At 38.3% G+C, this 22,092-nt stretch overlaps 1 protein-coding gene and 1 non-coding gene across 8 annotated transcripts in view; one reads left to right on the top strand and one right to left on the bottom strand.

Annotated features, from left to right (window-relative positions):
- The first annotated feature begins 7,713 nt into the window (after positions 1–7,713).
- Positions 7,714–7,795, top strand: Trnas-gcu (transfer RNA serine (anticodon GCU)). The gene has a single exon. It is a non-coding gene; the product is annotated as a tRNA-Ser (tRNA).
- A 467-nt stretch (positions 7,796–8,262) lies between these two features.
- The window catches only part of LOC145484707 (uncharacterized), a 34,863-nt gene continuing 21,033 nt past the window's right edge, over positions 8,263–22,092 (bottom strand). For all 7 annotated transcript variants that reach the window (XM_081463325.1, XM_081463327.1, XM_081463326.1 and 4 more), the window contains 13 exons: positions 17,650–17,746; positions 16,151–16,309; positions 15,386–15,462; positions 14,952–15,004; positions 14,370–14,508; positions 13,577–13,684; positions 13,302–13,397; positions 12,738–12,895; positions 12,290–12,352; positions 11,924–12,046; positions 11,197–11,328; positions 9,974–10,861; positions 8,263–9,357 (listed from right to left, as the gene is read on the bottom strand). In XM_081463325.1, the coding sequence (XP_081319451.1) occupies positions 9,240–9,357; positions 9,974–10,861; positions 11,197–11,328; positions 11,924–12,046; positions 12,290–12,352; positions 12,738–12,895; positions 13,302–13,397; positions 13,577–13,684; positions 14,370–14,508; positions 14,952–15,004; positions 15,386–15,462; positions 16,151–16,309; positions 17,650–17,746 (2,211 nt within the window). In that variant the 3' untranslated portion in view covers positions 8,263–9,239. The remainder of the gene's footprint in view (positions 9,358–9,973; positions 10,862–11,196; positions 11,329–11,923; positions 12,047–12,289; positions 12,353–12,737; positions 12,896–13,301; positions 13,398–13,576; positions 13,685–14,369; positions 14,509–14,951; positions 15,005–15,385; positions 15,463–16,150; positions 16,310–17,649; positions 17,747–22,092) is intronic.

Genomic DNA, 22,092 nt, shown 5'->3' on the forward strand with positions numbered 1-22,092 from the left:
ACTTGCAGACTATTATGAGTTTCCGGACTCGGATCTGCACGAAAGACCTCCGGTATCGACAAGAGAGCAGAATAGTATCATTTGTTGCTATTTAAATATAGCAACTCACGATACCACGACGTCAGCTTGAGGATGTGTTTCAAGTACTTGTCTGTGTGTTAACGAGTGCCACCCTGGACCCATGCAGAGTTGGGTTTTTTTGTTGCTTTTCTTTTTCTGCGGCTCAGCTCAGTATCATGAAGGTCACTTTTCGGTACCATTGTTACCTTCCAAAACCTGGTCAGTTAACGTTGCAAACCAATAATAAACGGAATCTCTTACGCAAATAAGAGGCTCTCAGGAGATTTATGCAAATTGTGGCGCAAAATCAGTGCACGATGTATAAATATCGTGCTGGTCGGTTACACCGCTTTTGACTCCCGCCAAGCCCCCTCGAAACGTCAAGAGGAAGACTCAGCTTCACGTGCCGCTTGCAACTAAAAACATTTACCAGAAAAATACCAAGGGGAACAAATGAATATAATATCCAAAGAGTTACGTTCCCTTTCATAATTTTTTATCTAAAGAATCCTCCGTTTGTCCCTACGCACGTTTGTAAACAACGGTGTTGTAAATGTTTATTCAGCGTCTGCGTGCTTTCAATGTATGAATTTTTTTTTCCAACCGCAATCCTGAACGGAAATAAGAAATTGCGTACCCTCTGCCATTCAAATTAATTTCAGGAGGATTGAAGCCACCGAATTAAGTTTTACTTGGGTATCTCAATTCAGTGATGGTGGGATAGTCATCTTGGTCCAAAATAGTCCGTGAGCGAACGTGATCGAGCTATTGGAGGTTAATTCCAATTGCGTAGTAGGCTGGTTAAGAGTGCTTTCTCATTGAAACGGACGTGATGTTTTTTAAGAGTCTGCCAATGAGTTATTGTGCATCTGGAGCATAGTCAAATTAACCTAGTCTTGACCAGCCACATGTGCGAAGATAAAATAACTTGTTAAGTATCTTTCCTTGCTCGAAATCAGGATTTGTGACTATTAATGCGCCGTGTAGGCATCGTAAGGGGGACAAAGCCCGGGAAGGGACAAGATTCAGACACCCGGTCGGTCTGACCGGACCAACCAGGATCACTGATTTATATAAGTATGTAAGTATTTAAAAGCGGCACATAATTGGCATTCTTAATTTAATCATCTACATGGAAGTATTCGAGTACATCTGTATTCCGAACATAGAAGGCTTAGAACCTACCCGACCTAAGCAGGGAATGTAATCAAACCTACCACCTAAACAGAGGAAGGTTTTCCCTAAAATCTCAGACAAATAAAAACGAATCACAAATTCTACCGAACTCGGTCGACAACCAAGACAAGAAAGAAAAACGATCGAAGGGATGACCGTCAGCAAACGAGCTGCCCAGGAAGGTCGGATTGTCGGCGAAGAAAATGGCTGCGTTCTAAGGCAATTTTTTTTGTGTGTGTCAGGTATTTCTACTTTTATTTGAGCAACCGACCGACCACATCACAGAAACACCCGCTAACCGAGTCATGAGAAGTTCGGTCATGATAGTAAGTGTTCTAGGGTTGGTAGATGTTTTTTTAACCTTTGTTTAGATATGCACAATTTCCTGCAGGTCGACAGCAGTGAACGCGAATTTTTAACAAGTGGCACAAATCTTATGAGGAGTCGGCATCGAATGGCATTAGTTGTTCAAAGTCAGTCCTTTTCGTGAGATAAAAAAAACGTAATTGCAAGAATTCTTCATACATTTTTACCGGACATCCGGTCTTAGGTACTACCGGCTTTTTATGACTTTAGGGTGCGCGTTAAATCGGCTTTATTCTGTGGATTTCAGGCTTGTGATCTGGGTTTTAGCTTCTAAGGAATTTCCTGGTTTCTTCCTGGAGATGCTTCTGTAAGCGGGGGCTAATTTTGGCCCAGGCCCCAGCTCAAAATGCAAACAGCCCAAATTTCACTTTACAGAGGCAGATATTGAAAAACAAACATGGGTGCACGAGAAAAAATTCTTACTTCAAGTGACCGGGACCAGGATGTGATTGTTCAAACACAGCTACCCTGTGAAAGAGCATGCCACATAGAGAACCACCTTTCATAGCATAATAAACCCATTACCGACACAGTCAAATACTGCTGGAAACCTTTTAGTCGAACGATAACGCTTTAGAGCACCATTAATTAATAGTATCAAACTAAGATAAGTTAATTTATAGGAGGTAAATGATGACATGGTTTAGTGACGTATCATTGACGTACGTAGTTATGGCAGTATAAACAGGGAACATTCCACCAGCATTCCCGGCTTTTCGTTGCGAATGACTGGTGTCGAACTGGTGGCAACAAGATTTGCCGAAACTCGACTGAACGGCCACACATACAGTGATGATCGCAATAAAAGTATCGACGAGCGTTTAAACATATCCAGTTTTTCATCGGAACAGACAAAGCATTCTTTGGTTGCCGCAAGGCTGCTCCGATTAAAAGTGGGTGCCGATCGCAGACGTCGTTGTCTAAATTATGTATTTGAAAAACATGATTATCATGGATATTGTAATTATCGTGTCTGGGCTTCACACTAATGTGAATTAAGTATGTAGATAACATTTAAATCGGATAACAGCTGCTTGATAACCTTTGAAACCTGTGAACAGGCTCCGGCTGGAAGGGACTGACCGCGGCTGGAAGAACTGACTTACAGTAAAGTGGCCGACGGGAAATAAGCCGGGGCTGGGGAGAGTTTGTTCACAGGCTAAAACCTTTACGGTCACTTTGCATACGGGTGGGTGCACCCTCAGTGCGAAACCGTACTGTCCAACGGTCCCTTTCATTAATAAACTCTAAAACCTTGGGTTTTATTTAACGGGAAACAAGACAACACCCGGTTCTAATCTCTATTCATAGATTAGAGATACAGTTTTTCTTTTTATTTTCGATTTGGTACAACCTGTTACGGTTTCTATCATTTTACATCCCTTTTCTTGAAAATGTTCCAAGGTGTCTATATTCTGAATAGAGTCTTTCAAAAACATTTATTTTAACTTCTTTGTCGGCAGTTGAGAAGGACTGAGCGAGACTCTTTCTCTAGAATCTTTCTAATTAATTCCCTCTCCTTACTAGAGTATCCGTCCGATGATTGGTGAACAACGAGTCGCAATGGCATGGATGTCAAGTGCAGCGCTAGCTCTAATTGGTCAATAGTTTCCGACATGGCAACCCTACGCGAGAAAATTTTGAAAAATCCCTGTTAAGTTTAACTGGAGAAAAGATTGCTCAGAATTGATCAATTTTTGAGTTGTTGATCCAAAAAAGAAAAAAAAATACTGCAATCTGATTGGTTGGGCGGAATTTTCCAATCCGGCCAGCCACGTCGGGCGCAATTTGTCGTAGTAATTTATTTTCGTGCCCGAATTAGCGGTAATCGTCAATCGTTTTCTTTTTTTTTTTTTTTTTATTTATGTATTTATTTTATTTTATTATTATTATTATTATTATTATTATTATTGTTGTTGTTATTATTATTATTATTATGTTAGTTTTATATTTTAACGGTACAATAAAATACATTACTTGCAATACTACATACTTACACTAATAACAATACACTATATCACTTACGGCTAATGACAAAATTTACTTACGTTACTTACAATACTGGCTACTTACACCACTGTCAATTACAATAGTATTCTTGCACTATTCGCATCCTTTTTTTCTTAATTGTTATTATTTTACAATGACACATGATGTATACATGTAGTTTTTTTTTTTCCCCTATATGTACAAGATTACAGTTAAATAATAAATATGAAATTAATTTTTTCCTCTCTATGTACAAGCTTACAGTTAAATAATAAATATGAAATTAAGTATTAATTAACCATAAACATCAGCAGCATATAAAATTAAAGTGAAGAAGTCCACGTGCGATAAAATTTCGGAAGTGATTTTTTTGCAGTCACGATCTCTTTAAGAATTTCAAGTTTTCCGGGAATGAACGATAGAAAGTTTTGAAAATCTAGAGCATCAATTTTCCTGTTATTCCACACTATTTCGTTGTTAGGATTTGTTTTGGAACCGATGCCCGTTGAGATTTTGAACTCGCACCAATAATCTAACACTTTTTTTTATAAAATGTGGGAAGCTTATCATCAAGGTCTTGTACACTTGCTGCAAAGCTATACTTTGTTAGGAAGGCAAGATCGCCATGTTTGTGCAAGAGCTGGTTAGGGATTTTTTTCCAGGAGGCTTGTGACTCGTCTTGAATTCTGTTGACCCAAGTTATTTTGAGCGCTTTTCCATGATCTCAAAATCACACATTTTCAATCCGCCGTTTTTCTTTTCTCCAATTATGGTATTTCTTTTGATTTTAGGGGGCTTCCGTGCCCAAATAAAGTTGAAAATTAGCTTATTTATTTCTTGGATGTAGTGATCTGGAACAGGGAGCACGGAAGCTTAGCAACTTATTTAGATCAGTATCCCAAATGTTTTGACTCTGTTAATCTTTCCACAAAGAGTTAGATTTCTTCGTTGCCAAGTGTTTAGCATTTTCTCGAGGTTAAGTATTTTTTCACTGAAGTTCAGTCTGTCAGCGCTTTCTTGGTTGTAAGAAAAGAAGACACCAAGGTCGTCGATAGGTTCTTTTGGCTACTAAAAACCAAAAGGTTCATCTTTTGTGCCTGTTTTATACTTCCATCGACGATTGATCAACGCAGGTTTATCTCTATTCTTTTTTAAATGGCAAGGTAAGTCACTTTAATTAAATCAATTGAGTGTTTTGAAGTTGAGAGAGTTTGTTTGGCTGTTTGTAGCTTGGTGCTCAGTGGCGCGTAATCCTGTGTTTCTCTCGCGGTACAATTTTAAGTAAAAGGGGAGTCATTTCAATCGAGTTTACCTCTCTGATCATTGCTTTCTTTAAGAGAATTTCTGTGGTACGCACTTACTGAATTTCGTCCCTTTCTGCTGTTCAGTTAACACTAGAAAAGTCTGATTTCAAGTGATTCACAACGACTGACAGGAATTGTTTATGAAGTACAACTTCAAACTTTGAATTGGAGAACTTGACTGGTGAACTAAATGCAACTAGCATAAGGTAATTCGAAATAAATTTAACTGGCAAAAAATAGTGAAACCACACGCTGAACAATTACATGCTAGGAATTCAGCATTTTTTGAGTTTCAGATCTAAGAAAAACGGTTAATGGTTAACTTATTGCAACCAGGAGCTCTGGTTTTAAGCTTGGCTAAATCTATATATTATGCTTGGTCCTTTTTTCGATTGAGAAATTTTTACGCCGATTCCGTTTACGCTTGTGTTTAGAGGGACGCTTTAGCTCGGTGCTTTCAACTGTCTGTGAAGAACGCATTTTTGACTACAGCTGGGCTAGACTGATCGATTTTGGTTGATAAAAAGCAGGGAAAAGATAACTAACGAGTTGACATTAAAGCTTATCAATAGCTTTAAGTTTAATTAAGCTTAATGTGTGCAGGCCGGCATAACACGATGAATGAATTTGGTTGCCATTAAAAGTGACTTCATAGCCTTTAACATCAGTCAATAAATTTTGAATAAATTTCAAAGGCAGCGTTTCTAGACTTTGTGGAACTAACTTTCATTCCATTAGCTTTTGAGAACAGTATAACGTTGAATCACTTTGCCAACCCTATGAAGTTTGCACTTAGCTCGTATTAAAACCCTTTGACGCCCAAATAGCCATATACGGCCACTTAATTAATGGTCGTGCTTTTTGTACCACTTGTGAAGTCATCAATTTAAATGTCACCAGATATTATTGATAAGCAGATGGTAGTGCTAGGCTAGGCCTTTCCCCACAATGGTCAGGTTTAGATATCGACTACATTCCGACGTCGCAAATAGAAAACCAACGTTATCAGTTTTGGTTCAAAAACGGTGGTAAAATGGTTCACTATGCCTATGATTGATCAAGGTCTATTTCTAGGCTTCGCCCATAATTAACATCCAACTTTTCACGGCAGCCAGAAAGAACATGCAACGCAAAAGGTAGCTAGAGTAAAAGGACCGAGAAAACAAGAAAGGAAAGGGGCAACAAGCAAAATTTGAGAACGGTTAATTACAAAAAAGTCCAAATTTTGGCTTATGCGCATGCTCAGAATTGAAATATTGCTCAATTTTGTACCTAATCCTCGAAAAATCTCTCCTTTTGGTAAAAAAAAAAGTTTTCTTAGCAAAACTTAGGCTTATTTAGCGTCATGGCAGCCAAAAAACCTGACTAAACGGTTGAAAACGGTATTTTTTGGCGAAAGTTTGGTATTCAAAGGGTTAAAGAAAAGAACAAATTTTCTCCAAAACTTTCTTTTTCTCCATAATTCCGTCCAATTCACCATTCTCAGCCTCTAACGAGCAAAATCTGGCTCGATGAAGGAGTTCATACATTTTTGGTGAACCGAGCTGGAGGTCTGTATGGGAGAATCTTGACCGAGGTCGTGAGTAGAGACCGAACGCAGTAAGGTCTGTACACACGACCGAGGTCAAGATTCCCCCACACAGACTGACTAAGCTCGGTTAATAAGATGTTTATTATATGGCAAAAAAGAACAATTTAATTCGTTTAATGTATCTGTTTTGTAGGGAACTGACATTTTGCATGCGAATGGCGATGAGCTGAACTTAATTCTCCCAAAGTTTGCTCGTCCTCTTTACATTTTCGTTTTTTCATCAGGCGTTTTGGCACTTCGATAACTAAATATTGTTAGAAGAAAGTAGTTAATACTTTTGTATTTTAATTTGCAACTTTTTCACCGCAAAACATTACCGGTCTAGATGCAAGTCTAGATGGGAAAATCTAGACCGCTCGCAATATCGATTTCAGCCAATCAAATTCATGAATTCGGTAGTTTTCAGTCCTTGTGAGACAGCCATATAATAGAGCCTTTTACTTTCGCGACTGGGTTTGATTCCGGCCACCAATCCTGCATTTCCCCGTCAAAGTACTTTTGAAAACACTAATGTACTTTCTGCCCCTTATCGCCGTAGCCTTTTCCTTTCCTTTTAGACCTCAAAATGTTTTCGTCGCTATGCTCTGCGGATTTTGTGTGCGGCGCTGAGTCTGGGCTTTCATTCTTTTAGTCGCTGTGATTGGTGTGCCCCGTCATTTCATGATTTTGCTGCGAATAAGTAACTTGACCACGAAATTTCAATAAATTTTTCTCTATCTGTCAAACGTTTTCCATAATTATGTTTTAAAAAGGGAGAGACGGCTCTTTTTATGGGTTTACCGGCGCAACAAAGCACTTGGGATGTTGGAAGACGGCACTCGAAAAGCTTGTCAGTGACTCGCCCAACGGTTCGCGATTTGCAAGATTTTTTTCTTGCCCTCCCAACATTTCGCGTGGTTTATTGCAACGGTAAACCCATGAAAACAGACGTCTATTGCTTAAACAGAAAACAATTAGAGAATTAATCAGGGTAGCACTTTGACGAAAGGAAAAAAGATACGTGTGTCACGCGGTTAAACGTACGCTGTCTCAATAAGGTCTGACAGGAAAAATCGCGTTAGTAAAGAAAATTACCGTGCATTAACCGGCGTAGAAAAAGGCACATTTGGGAATCCATCGAGAAGTAAAAAGGAGAAACTCAATCTTTTCGACACCAAAGTGCCGGTAAACGTGAAACGCGTGGAAACACGTTTTTGGTTTAAAATTTCTAGGTGAATGCATTGTCCAGATGAGGTGGCCGAGTGGTTATGGCGTTGGACTGCTAATCCAATGTGCTCTGCACACGTGGGTTCGAATCTCATCCTCTTCGATTTGTAGAAGTACAGATATATATATATTTTTTAAAGTATTAAGACAGTTATATTTTTCTAACTGAGGTCACTTGTCAGATACTTTGAAATGAATATAAAATTCAGCTTTGTTTAGTTTATCATCTTTACGAAGAGAATATGGAACGCACAAAATGGAGTTCGATCAGCACTTCACCGTGTTTGAATCACATATCGTTCCTTGTCCCCCAACCTTATATATTCGCTCGATCGTTCACTTTCTTGTCTTAGTTGACTCGTTTATTTGTTCCTTGCTCGCTCGCTTATCCGTTCGCTTCCACAGGAACTAGCTACGATGTCAAATTAGGATGTAATGTTTCTGATTGATAACGACTATGGGGTGTAACTTTTCTATGTTAAGGTGAATACACTGTATATTGTTTTGTACACAGCCAATTAGTAGCTAATCTCAAAAATCGGCTAAAGAACATTCACTCAGTCACAACAATGATTCTGGTAAGAGTTTAATATTGTCAGTAATTAATTATAAAGAAACCAACTTTAAGAAACAAATGCGACGAACTGTGCGATAAATTCAGCTTGCCCAATTCTGACGTAATAATTCTTAAATTATTAATTTTTTCTATATACGGTAAATAATTTTTAAAGCGAGAATTTAATCATTTCTTACGGCATTTTTGTATATTATAAATAGCGATAACACACATTTTCGTTCTGTTTATGTGCATCAGTGTTTATTGGGCGTGCATTTCAGAGAAATAAAGGGGGGTAGTTAACGAAATGTTAAGCACTTCTGAGTGTGTACAATTGAGGTCGCAATTCGAATGGCTAAAAACGAAGCCGTTAAAGGGTAGGATTAAAAACGGAACGATATTGAAGAGGATCGCATTTGCTAAACTCTGCTGATTTCTGTCAGCTGTTTTAAATATCTAGATCCTCAAACAGCATAAAATTATCCATACTTTTCCTAAGAATCAGCTTAGGTGTAACGTGACATAGCCTTATAGGCGTCAGGCTTCAAAATGATTGAATCGTAGACTCATCGTCATAGAGAAAGTTTAAGTTGTTCGAGGATTAAGAGTGTGTCATTTCTTGGGATTCTAACAGCCAGATGGTTAGTCAGTAGTTTCGGCGCTCAACTCTTATCCGTAACATGAACTACTAGTTTAAGACTGCCGGGATGGTATACCGTGGCAGTTACAGGTTATACTCGTTACCCAAGAGTCTCTTGCGTTAACAAAGTGTTGGTAGAAACACGAGGCTATTGACCGTGCTCTAGATCGAGTGTCTCACGACGGTGACTTCCCGATCTCAAATCCACTGAGATGTGAATACCTCCACTGCTTAATTGACTGAACGGGAGACTCTCTTGAAGACACTCTTGGATCAAGCAGGCAACACAGCATATCCATTGCCTAGAATGGTGACATGACAAACTCTAGGGAAGATTTTTCACCTTTGCCATTAAACTGTGGAAATCTTTTCACCAATTTCTGTCTTTATGGGCTTTGGAGATTTCTTAGTAGAACAATGCGCGTTTGCGGTTGTTTCGCCGGGGCATGATGAACTTGCCTGACCACTCCTGTCATTAAAAATGGAAAGATAAGTGCCAGTCTGCACCTAAGCCGTACTAAGGCAGGTTTAAAAGCTTTTAGTATCTTCTAAAACTCTCTCCATTTTTCTCTACTCCTATTTGAACTTGGTTTCCTGAAATTACTGTTCTAAAAACACACCGATATATACCAACGATCGATCCAACAGGAAATTATCACTACCACTCATGGACTAGCATAATTTTAAAGTATCAACTAATGCACTCTACTATAGCTAAATGGCACAGGTAGACGAAGTTAAAGAATAAAATACAGTTAAGCAAGAACAAATAGCCATCTTTCAAGGAGGAGGGCTGGGCGGGTGGATTTACGCTTGAATTTACAACTGAAGAGTCCTGCTGTGTCCCCTGTTCCAGGCAATGACAGAAGTGAGTTGGCCTGCTTGCCTACGAATAATGGACACCACAAAGCCCTTACTTGGCTACGACTGTGGTTCAGTGATAAAACGACACGGGGACCATAGCGTAACAGCTGCACGACATCTTTTCCGTGACACAAGGGTTTTCGCCTACGGGAGGTTTGTAATCGATCAGTATACGTAATAAAGCTATGTTGAATTGCAATGTTTCTTTAATAAATACTCACTTTTTCTTGGGAGAAAAGAACTGTTTCATCACGTCCTTAAACTTGCGCTTCTGTTTTACGCTGACATCGTCAACATGATTGTCTATTTCAACAGAACCTTCGTTAGGTGTGTTTTCCATTTCCGCGGACACCCAATCGCCCCAGCTTCTCCTGTTCAACTGAGAAAGCTTTCGTTTGGGTTCACTTGTGCCAGACACATTTGTTAGCGAGTGACTAAGTTTGTTTCTTTTGTCCGATAAAGTTTTACGAGTCCTTCTATTGAGGGTGTTGGAAGGTGAACTACCAGGCGTTTCAGAAACTCCAGAATCTGCCAGACTCTCTTGAGAAATACGTGACAAACTCTTCTTGCTTCCAGATAAGGGTGAAGACCCTCCGGAAACTACACTAGAGGTCCTTGAACAAACCGAATGTCGAGCATTTTCAGATGGTCTTCTCCTTGATAGGAGAAATTGCTGCCTTGGTATCCAAATTTCGGAAGAATGCTCAAGTGAGTTATCCTTTTCTTTTGTCAAACTAGGGTCTGACAACACTTTGTCTTTTATCTTATTTTCGTGTTCTTTTAATTGCAAAGTAGAGAGGTGCCCTAAAGAAACTGGCCGAGGTCTTGGAGATGTAACAGCATTTTTCCTTAAACATTTCCTGGATGGACTACATGGTGGTGTAACATCCTTCTTGACATTTCCATTTTCATCTTCTGTATTCTCCTGGCTTGGCACAGTCCTACTTTCCTCCATGCAGTCCTGGCTTTTGTCATTTTCTTTTGAAAGGGTGTCCATTTCACCCTGACTTTCTTGTTTGAGCGGTTCCTCTGTGGACCGCCGCCATTTTTTGGACCTCCGTTGCCAGTTCCGTATCAAATTACCAGCAGCCACTCGAAACATGCTTTGTCTGTGTAAGGGAAAAGTAAAACAAACAACATTACAGCGTGCCGATTTTTACCAAAAATAAGAGATTTTGCAGTTGTAGGAATTATAAACACTTGATAAAGAGTTTAGTTGATGTTCATGTTGGAACTCTTCCCCTTCCTTCCTTATTTCACTGAGCAAATTTCAGGATAATTTGTGCCCACCATAGACAATGTCTGCAGGCATGATTTCCGTTCGCTCTCACATAGTTTTATTCCGAGGTTTTGGAGTTTTTCATTCCACGTTGCAGCTCCTTTTGTTCTAAAGGGCAACCTTGTGTAAATGTAGTTCATTCCGATTTAATCATTTGAGACGCACCCTGAATTCTTGTTATCTTTTACATCGTCACTGTCTTCCTCTTCAATGGCGGCGAACTCCTCGTGGGTGTCTCGTTCATAGTATGTTTCTTTGTCTCCTATACTGGCAGGCCGAGACAAGGTGGGAGATTCTCTGTTTAAAAGGAAAAGAAAGACCATTAGTTTGAGGATGAACTTTTTGTGTCAAACGTCCTGTTTCTGTTGCTGTAGAGTTATTGTTGTGTTTTTGTTTACTGATGCTAGTGACGTATTACTAACAAAGTAGGAACTATTTATATGCAAGGTAGTAATCTAGGGTTTTATGCTGCATCGGTGGGAAAGTGAAAAAAATATATATATATTATCACTTCCACAGTCGTAGTTGATGACATAAACGTACGTTTGAACGTTAATCGCTAGCAAGAGCAAATCGTTCTTATTGGTCCTGATAGTTTTCAAAAGCAATCATACCATAAGTCGTAGTGCAGAAAGATTGTGCTTCATCTTCTAGAAGCTTCTTGGTGAAGATTAACCAATATATATTCAGTGCAAAGAACAATATTTTATTTTTAGAGCAAGATGCAAACAGCCGAATTTGTTTTGCTTGATATACGAGGCAATTCATCACGAACGTATAACAGCAAACACTAACAGTAACCCTAACCCACCGACATCGTTGAACGCAAAGAAACCCAAAATCACGTAATAATTCAACAAACAACCACATCGAAGTATCTTGCAAAACTCACTTCTCTTCTAAAATAACAGCTTGAGACGTAATACGCTCAGGCGATCCATCCTGCGAGCAAGTATTGCCTGGTCCAGCGGAATCTACGGACAGGGCCGAGACGCTGTTTGCTCCCACAGATCCTCTGTGAAAAGAAACACTTTATTGAGTTGATGTACTTGCCTGAATGTCTCTGCAAGAGGTGCAGTGATTAAGCTTTGTGATCCGATGGAGTTACTCGCAGTTTGCTCACGACATCAAATTGTTAAGTGACATGGGGTGCCACTTGTCATGTCTTGTCGAGTGAATGCACTGTACACTACTGTTGTTGCCACTTGCTAAGTAATCAGCAAAACATGGGTAAAGAACTTTCAAATGAGATGCACACCTATCATTGTCCTGAGAATTCTGCCTGTTCTTCTGAAGTTCTTTTCCCTTCTTCTTCAAGGACCTAGGAATAAGTTAAATCAGGCACAGATATAAGTAAATTAATTTTCTTGGACTATATCAGTGGCTTGTGACCCGATATTACTTGCTAGTTTGCGTACTTGAATGACAATAAAAACAATTGTGACAGCACAAGACGTTATCCTTTTTAGGATTTAATTTTAAAAAGTTTTAAGCATAAGACACATTTTCAAGATGCCCTGCATAAAAAAATAAAATAAAATAAATAAATAAATAAATGAATGAATAAATAAATAAATAAAAAATAAAATAAATCGATCAACTCTCAAAAATTATTTTGATGTCTCTACGACAAGAAAATTATGAAACTCTGTAGGAGTAGTCGCGGCCATAACAAAGTAATTTTATCACAGAGTAAATCAACTAACTTTCTCTTGAAGCTTCGTCGAAACTGTGAGTTGTTGGCAAGCTTGCAAGAGCTTTGAATGGAATCATTTAGAATATTAATCATCTGCTTCATAGTTTCTAAGGCGTTCTCTATGTGGAAACTGTCAGGATGTCCTGCATCAGTGTACTTTGAAAGTTGCTGTGAAAACGATAAAAAGAAAACATGAAAACTGTCCTTTCAGTTACAGTTAATTATAAGCTTAATGACGATTAAATTGATTTGCGATAATCGACTCATGGAATTTGAAGCCCGTTTGTTTTTCAAGTTATTGCAAAGCTGAGGCCATCTATGGACAGTGTGCTTGGTCCTAGTCAAGGTCATAACTTTTTATCCAAGCAAGAAAAACCTATTCCATAGCAGGATATGGTTACAGCTTTCTCTAACATTTGTTAAGATTTTTGCCCGGCCAGGCAGTCGATATTGACGATAATACTTCTTAACGCCACAGATGCCTGATAATTTGTAATACATATTTGTCGATAAAGACAATAGAACAGGTTGCAATATGAAGATTATACAATAAGCATTCTAAAAATAGACCTACTCGAAGAAGAAGAACGTATCGAGGAAGCCGTTGAATTGGAGTGAGCAGAAATGCAGGTAAATCTAGTCCTTCACATTCTGACTTTGATGAGCAATTCTAAAAGACAAGAAAAAGATTCATATCAACTTTATCAATACCAAAAGACATCTTATCTAAAAAAATAAATAAATAAAAATAAAATAGTTCGAAAAGAAAGAGATAAATGTTCCAAATACAGTGAAACCTGAATATATCAAACAAAGATAAAAATATTTATTATCTTTTAGCAGTCTTACCTGTAAGAATTTCCTAAATTTTTGAGATCCTCTTGAACTCTTGTTTATCACGCCAATTGCCTTGGGAAAATTGTTCACGTAATTGGAATAAATACGTAAGACATCGATCTGCGAATGCGAAATCAAAGCAACTTACGATCAACATATGAAACATCGGTACATTAAAAGTTGCTAAACAGCATGTGCAGTTGCGCCAGATACAACACAGATACTTTGACATGATAATCGTGATCTACAATGACTTTCATGATCATGTGGCTGATTTCAGCATGATCGCTGAGGATCAGTAGCAATTGCTCTAGGCCTGGCCACAGTCAATAGAGGGAATAATTAAGAAGCCCGGTAAACATCAAAGAAGCAAACAAACAAGCTAAGATTTATGTTGGAAGGTCCTTCTGTTGTTTTATGCACGTAGACTATGCATAAATTACACAATCGAGATCATGCTTCTATTAGTTAGTTGTATGACACACACAACCACGTTTTGTGTTTTGCCAGGTTTTGTGCAGGGTCAACCCCCAAAATAGCCAACAGAAACACGCAACAAAGAATTTTGCCAGGTTTCCTAACCATTCTCTCTATTAATTATGGTCTGTTCCGTGAAAGCGAACATAAAATGAAAAAATGGACGAAGTCCAGAGAGTTCATCGACTTCTTTTTTTAATACAGGTCAGGTAATCATGACGATGCTACAATAGTAAGTAATACCTTATAGCTAGCAATCGACTTATTTTAAGCCACTAAGTAAAGCACTTTGCAACATTTCAGAAAGGCAAGTGTGCTTGAGGCTTACGTGATAAGAGCCGCTAAGTTTAGTGAATATATCTCCAACAATTCCCTGTAACTTCCAGTTTTGAAGCCTTTCTTCCAAATCCTTCATGAAATGAATGTGACTTGTCAGGATATGAACCAGCTCCCCTGGAAACAACACGCTAGAAGAAGGAGGGACAATAATTCGGAGAATTAAATGACGTGGCAACAGTGGTTAAATTGAAGACAATATAACAGAGGAATGGAAAAAAAGAGCGTCGTCATTGAGCAGATATCTCTCTTGGCGTACTGGCTACTTAAGTCACAACTGATAAGGTTGTTTAACAGTGTTTAACATGGAATAGAAGGATGATTATTTAATGGCTAATTGTGTTTATCACATCCGAACTTTGTGAGAGTTATTTCGAAAGTCGAAAAAATAAAAACACTTTGAAAAGAGAAAGTGGCAAAGGAAGCAAGGAGCTAAAGAAAGTAAACCAAAAATAACAAGTTAATAACGTAATGTTGGATGGTCAGTTAGATTAGCATGCATGATATGTTTTTAGGGAAAAACAGCCATTATTTATATTATTTTTGAACACCAATACAAAGACATTACACTCACTCAATTTCTTTAGACGGAATTAAATTGCTTTCTCTCATTGGTTCCTCAAACACCTAAAATAGAATGGATCAAGGACATGATTAATGTATTACATAACTACTGAAGAGTTTCTGTAAGGCAAAATCTGTTAAGAATGTTAATTACCATGGCTTTATACACTGTATACCGGAAAATAAACGTTTATACCACTTAAGGAAACTTAATGCTCACATGAAATATAATGCGCATTGTCCTTCATCTGGCCTGTGTAACTAACTCTACATTCAATTTATGTGATTAAATGAGTTTGTTTTCTTGTTTTTACAAGAAGCAACAATATAGGCAACACTGATAAACAGCAATGTGAATTATCCAATACTCACATAACTTGACACAAATACAATTAACGTTCACTTTGATTTACGTCTCCTTGAGTATAACCGAACAAATCTCACCTCTTTAAGGGTTCTTAGGCAGGACAGATATTTCTTTTCTGTTTCCAAGATCTCCTTGGCAACCTGGTATCTCTTTTCTGAATCGAAAGAAAAGGACAGACACGTTGACTCATCACAAAACGTATAGACTGGTTGCACGGTTTTCTGTGCCGGATCAGAGAACCCACTCAAGTTATAATATCGTTTAAATGTCCCAGCCTTTTTTAATCTTTTGCCACTTTACACAACAAAGAACTTTTGGCACTCAGAATGACGTTGTGCTGGTTTAAGTCATGGGAAGATCTTTCCATGGTCAACACTCAACAAGCTGAATGTAAAACACATGATCGATAATAACTTTTTAATTGCAATGGTAACAGACAAGCAGGCGGATGGATGTACAAGTACGTAATATCGATGGACAAAAAAAAACTGAGGTAAATTCATGTCGCATTCTGCTCTTTCTCTGCAACTTTAGTTTATAATCTTATGCTGTGTCCAGGTCGTTTATTTGCTAATTAAACATTTAATCACTCGTACTGCCTTTGTCATCTCGATTACTATCTAATCTCTAGTTTGCAACAATACATCCTCTATTTTGCCACGGTGCACTGGTTACCTAAGTCATTTCCTTTTGAATCAATTCTCACCGATTCATCAGGTTATAACCGACCAACAGTAAGCGTAAGCCATTAAACTCATGCGGGGACCCTGCGACTCAGGGGGTTTTTCTCTCAGGGTATCTCGGCAAACCAGAAAATGCTGCAATTCATGATGGATACATACCGTCTTTCTTGGTTCGCATACTCGGGGCCTGGAATGTAAAAGTGTTTCGTCTTTCAATTCGTCTCTCTCTTGTTCTTGGAGGTTCGTCGATAAATGCAGGGAGGACAAGGTTGGCTAGCATTTCATGCTTCGCCTTGGCTTGTACTCTGAGCTGATTATCTGCAACAGTAGACAACAAAATGTAAATGTTCGCTTGACCTTTGCATCTATGCACCACTCTCTCGATCATGCGCAGTTTGCGAGGTAGGAAACTAACAAATAAAACAGCACGTGCTCGTGAATGTTGGGTATGTGCTTGTTCTCTTCTGAACTGAGTTGCGTGCGTTTTTTCCTCATAAGCTCTCAATACTAATAATCTTATTTTACAATTTATTTCGTACGAATTTAAACCAGCGAATTCTTAATCTTTCTTCTCTCCATCTGCTCGTTCCAACAAATGAAAATTGCATTCTTTACTCAAATTAACATTTTGGATTTAGCAGAAGCAAATATCCTTTTAAGATTTCCACTTTCCACTTAGACTTCTTAGTGCCGAGACTTTCTTGCTTTTATTGATATGATATCGTTTGGATGTCGATTTATGACTACCATACCTTGTGCACCTCGTGACACGGCTGTCGAGACAAAGCTGCCCTACTTTGTTTTAATCATAATCCCCATATGTAGCGAATGGTGACTTGATCCAAAAATACTTGTAAAATGGTACTTGAATTCGATACGATGGCGCGTATAAAAGCACTCACATGAGAAATTTCTATTATAAAAACATGAACGCACGACAATTTTGAAGTGAAAAGATCTCTTTCTTCAACCTTTTGTGAGACCCACCGCGAGACTGAGGGTGTATTTGGTCATATAATTTTTATTTGAAACTTCTGTAAATTAGTTAAATACATGTAAATCTTTGGCCATAGCCTCCACTAGGGCAATAATGTACAATAAAAGCACCCAATAACCATGTATTAACCGGGTGATAATTAAATATTCATAACATGTGTTCTAGTCATGCAATATTCGAGGGAGATACCAGATGGTTAATATTTACGTTATATTGATGCTTAGGATTCTTGCATTCCATGAGAAATACTGTTGTTTGTTTTTTGTTTTTTTTTTTAATTGTGATTTTTGTTTTCTTCATGGGTTTTAAAGTGATATTTTAAGGGACAGGAGATTAACAAAAAATCTTGGAGAGAAACAACAGCGGCTTTACACTTACTGTTTATTGTCCTACTCAAGGGCTCATTTTATTGACTTGAACTCAGTTGAAAGGGAGGACAAAATGACTTTGAAGTAAGAGAGTTTAAATCCTTGTAAGCTGAGTACTTTACGAACACCTCCTTCTCTTCCGAATTTGAAGTGAATCAAAACGATCTCCGATCTTTTGTCTAGTTCTGTGACCGGCAGGGTCGGTAGTGCGTTTTCCAACTGATCTTGAGAACATGTATCTAGATATTCATTTAACCAAAGAATGAAAAAAATATTAAAGATGACTGCCTCACCTAAACCGGCAGCCCTTGAATTTCTTCTCCTCAATCCCACAGGATATGCCAGTGACTGTGAATTTCGCCTTCTCGCTATGACCGTGAGAGCTGGTGCCTGAATAATAACAATGTCACAACACAATTAGCATTTAGTGTAACGGAAGTATGCTGTGTCACCGCGCCCTTACCTCAAAGCAACAATTAGATGGGAGAAACGGAAGTTAAGGTAGATACACGCAATTTCTAACGAGACCACACAGAAGACTGAAAGATCCGACAAGGGTTCAGCCTGTGTAGCAAGCATTTTCGTGGGGTTTGGGAGCAAAGAAAGACCGAGGAACGGGATTTTTGGTGTTTTGCCTTCATTTTTCGCGCTGTAATGCTTTGCTCCCGAACCACACAGAAACGCTTGCTACGCAGGCTAACAAAAGTTCAGATGTTAAGACTAGTAACAATATTGCATAGCATACTTATTTCCACTGTTACGGCCAGTAATGATTTCGAGCCGTTTATACCAATGTAATCAGGGCCCAATGAAACAGGGAGCCTTTTACGAAACATTCACACTGCTTATTAATAAAACTACTGTACGAATGCGTTAAAATACATCGCGACGGAAGCTTTACAGCCGACTTCAATACGTTGTAAGTCGCTAATGATGGACGTACAAACTTGAGTGAATTTGTTGTGCAACGACCGAGCAAAATCTCTAATATTGGATAACTATTAACTGCATAAATTATCTTAAATTATTATTCCCATCCCGCAGAGAATCATTGCGAAGATTTTTGGTAGTTTTGGATTGGACAAAAAAAAAATCATTTTTGAAAGTAGTTTGTGCAAGAACCTCAAAACTGTTGGACGCTGAGATTAAATGCAGAACAGACGCCAAAGAGTCTGCATGTAAATTCGGTCCTTACAGTCATACACCCACAGGAATAATATCCAATTCCGGTTCGGAAAAGGCTCAAATTAATGGACGATTTCTCGTCAGAAATTGCAATATAAAGTCCATCGACAGCAATCGTGGACTGCAACTTGAGGAGCTGTTGGCAGCTGAAATATTTTACAAGTAGCTTTGTGCTATAGAATAAAGGTCGCGTGCGTTGATTTACATGTACGTTTACATTTTAAGGTCCGTTACACCAAAGAACACCTGTTGCCATGCAAACGCTTAAAACATTTACAATATATGCTTACAGCTAAACAGGACGAATAAATTTTCAAGGTGAAATACACTACCAGTCCTGAGTGAATGGAACAGTCGTCCTCTGATAATCCCAGCATATCTATTCTGTTCACAAAGACGCAACCTGTTCGATTGCTTGATCTTTCCCACAGCAAGAACGAGTGTTAAATCCCTTGTCGATTGTTGTAATCATTTGACTCTAAGCTGTTTGTCGGTTTACCGGCCGACAGGATACCGACCAATTTCAACCTCCAAACGACAGGAAGAACGCGGCTGAATACTTTCTCGCACGATGAAGTTCGTTATCTTCATCTAACCTTGTACATTTTAAACCACACTGTTTGCATGCTCGATGAACTTTATTTTCATGGCTCAGTATGAGGTATTAACACTCAGCATGACGTATTTTAAGATCACGTGACGAGAACGCCTTGTCAACCGTGGAGTGCTTTACGGTATGTTATTCACTGGCTGGTCGGCAACCGACAAAAACTATTTGTCAACAGAACATGTTCCCCTATGAGTGAAGTCATTTTGTCCGACTCATGCAGTTGACTTATTTAAATAAAGGTATTGAAAATACGTAAAAAAAAAAAACCTTTCAGAAAACTCGTTAAAACTATCACGAGCTGTTGACGTTATGATGGCGCGAGCAATGAGAATTTACATTTTGGTAATCGAAATACGTAAAAGAATAATTTTTCTTTTCTAGTTCTCGCCATGTTCATTGGAAGATAAAGACAGCATTTTATTTCCATCTAGATCCAGTTACAGAAACGTGAAAACGTTTTTTTTTTCTCTAATAAAGGCTAACAGGCCATGGGTGTACAGTGACCGAGGGATAATTATTAGCATGCAGCTGATAAATCCGACACGAGTAGTCCGGTTACTTGTTAAAAAAGTACTGTTTGCTGATAATGCTATAAATGAACTACCTCACCTTTTAAACATTAAGTGTCGATTTAACTTTGTCACAAGAACCGTGAAGTACATGTATGGTGAAGTGAATGCCGCCTTTAGTAATATTTACCACTTCTAAGTTTTTGGTCTTTTTTACTAGGTACGTTTTGATATTCGGCACACAACAAAAACAAAAACAAATCGAATTAAAAAACAAAAACCACACTGCTGCAAAATACACTTTAACATTAGCACCATTCTTGAATTCCAAAAACTTCGTAATAATCAAAAATCCCTTTGAAAGTAGAGCTTACTAAATTCTATATACAGTCTACAGGCCTGTAAATGACTGTAGCTATGTGTCCTCGTGTGGCAAGGTAATACAACGTCATCAGCACAAAGGATGTGAAGTTAAGCAAGCTATGTATGGAAGGCTACTAATATCAAGGTAGTCGTTTTAGCAGCATCGATGCTTTTTCTGTGCAAGCACAATATCGACTTCGAGGTGGTCTGTTGTTTGGCCGGCCTGATGCTGGTTTCCACAAATGACACGAGAAACCAAGACGCCTTACAGCCTTCATTCTGTCATTGATTTGAATGAAATTAAAATGCATCTAAGAAACAAAATAGTTTAATACAAAAAGATCTACTCTTATATCCACTGGTCGTGCACGTACGCTTAAAACCGAAGTATCCAAATTCACTTGAACAACAAGTACACATTATAAATATGGATACTCATTTTTAAAATTCCTTTCTTCTTTCGTACCCCAACGTTGAATAATCGTCATATTTCCCATTGAAATGTCTTTAATCTCATGGATCTAATGCATTTTGTCAGAAAGCGCTAACTAAAACTAAAAGCCTGTACTTTTTGCTGCGTGAAGACTAACATGCAGTAACATTTCGTGATCACGTATCATTTTGAGTAAGTGTTAATCAACTAATTAACACTTAATTTTCAACCAATCAGACGATAGGTTAGGTTGATACACATCGTCGATTTTCAAATCGGAGGTCCAAAAAAGTATTTTTATTTTATTTACCTTTAAGATATCAAGACCTTCACGTTTGATTTTAAGTGGTAAACATAATTCAGTATTACGAAAGAAACAGTCCCGGCCTCAGTTCTCTTGAAGGAGATTTATCAGTTTTCAAATGATTAAATTAATTGTCCTTTCAACGAGCTCGCCTTTGTGGTTCAAGACCTGATTATTAATCTTCGATAGCATTAAAAAAACAATTATTTCTTTTTGCTGTTAAACAAATTGGCAGTCTTCTTGTCTCCCTTCTTTGTCCCTGACAACAACAGAAAGCTGATAATTCGTATAGTGTGATCGTCCGGGTGAGGGTAGTTCTGAAAAGAACTGTTGTTGGTGACCGACGTTTCGACAACCTGAGCGGAAGTCATCCTCAGAGTCAAAAGACGACTTCCGCTCAGGTTGTCGAAACGTCGGTCACCAACAACAGTTCTTTTCAGAACTACCCTCACCCGGACGATCACACTATACGAACTACTGATACTCCTAGGTTCAAACCATTTACTAGAAAGCTGATAACTCAGCAAATATTTTGTCTCCTCAAAATTAAATTAGGTTCGGTTTTTTTTGTAATATAGTGGTGCTCTGTTAAGTTTCCTGATCGCCATCTTGAAAACCAGTTGGATACTTGGACCACTTAGCACGATCACATTATTTTTTTAAAGATAGCGACAGAGTGACTGGCTACGTTTTAGTTGTTAAGTTGAGGGGCAGATGTTTTACTTAGGAAACAATAACGTTGCTTGAAAATACGATTTAAAGTGAAGTACAGCATGCTTCTCAGTAGATGTTCGTAGGAATCTGTCCCATTTTGGAAAAGTATTCAGGACTCGCGAGCATTGTCCTAACGCATTGAACGTTCATAGTCCCAACGGACGTTTTAAGCTGAAGTCAGTTGATAACTGTAATTAACGAATGAAACCGCAGCTATCCAATACAAACTTGCTTGAGTGAAATTATTCAGAAAAGAGCGACCTCAATTACCGTCCTTCTCTATCAAGTAAATTGTACTTAACAGAGATACGCTGCGGTCCTAACACGTAACTTTGCACTTCCTTTATAACTGAAATTCAGTCGCTCCTTTTCTCTATAATATCAAAGTTTACTGTTTTACGCATGAGCTTTGTTCTTATTCACATTCTTAACATAGCTGGAGCTATGTTATGAATTGCGAAAGAATCTTGAGCGCGAACATTTCAAATATGTAGATTTAATTAAACTTGTTAAATAACCTCAATAGGTAACTATGGGAAGTTAGAATCAAACGATTAGCTAAATCGTTTCTTTATAAGTCTCCTTGACAAAAAATCTAAATTCAACGACATTTTCAAT

This window comes from Orbicella franksi, chromosome 4 (assembly GCF_964199315.1).
Source record: "Orbicella franksi chromosome 4, jaOrbFran1.1, whole genome shotgun sequence".
NCBI lineage: Eukaryota > Metazoa > Cnidaria > Anthozoa > Scleractinia > Merulinidae > Orbicella > Orbicella franksi.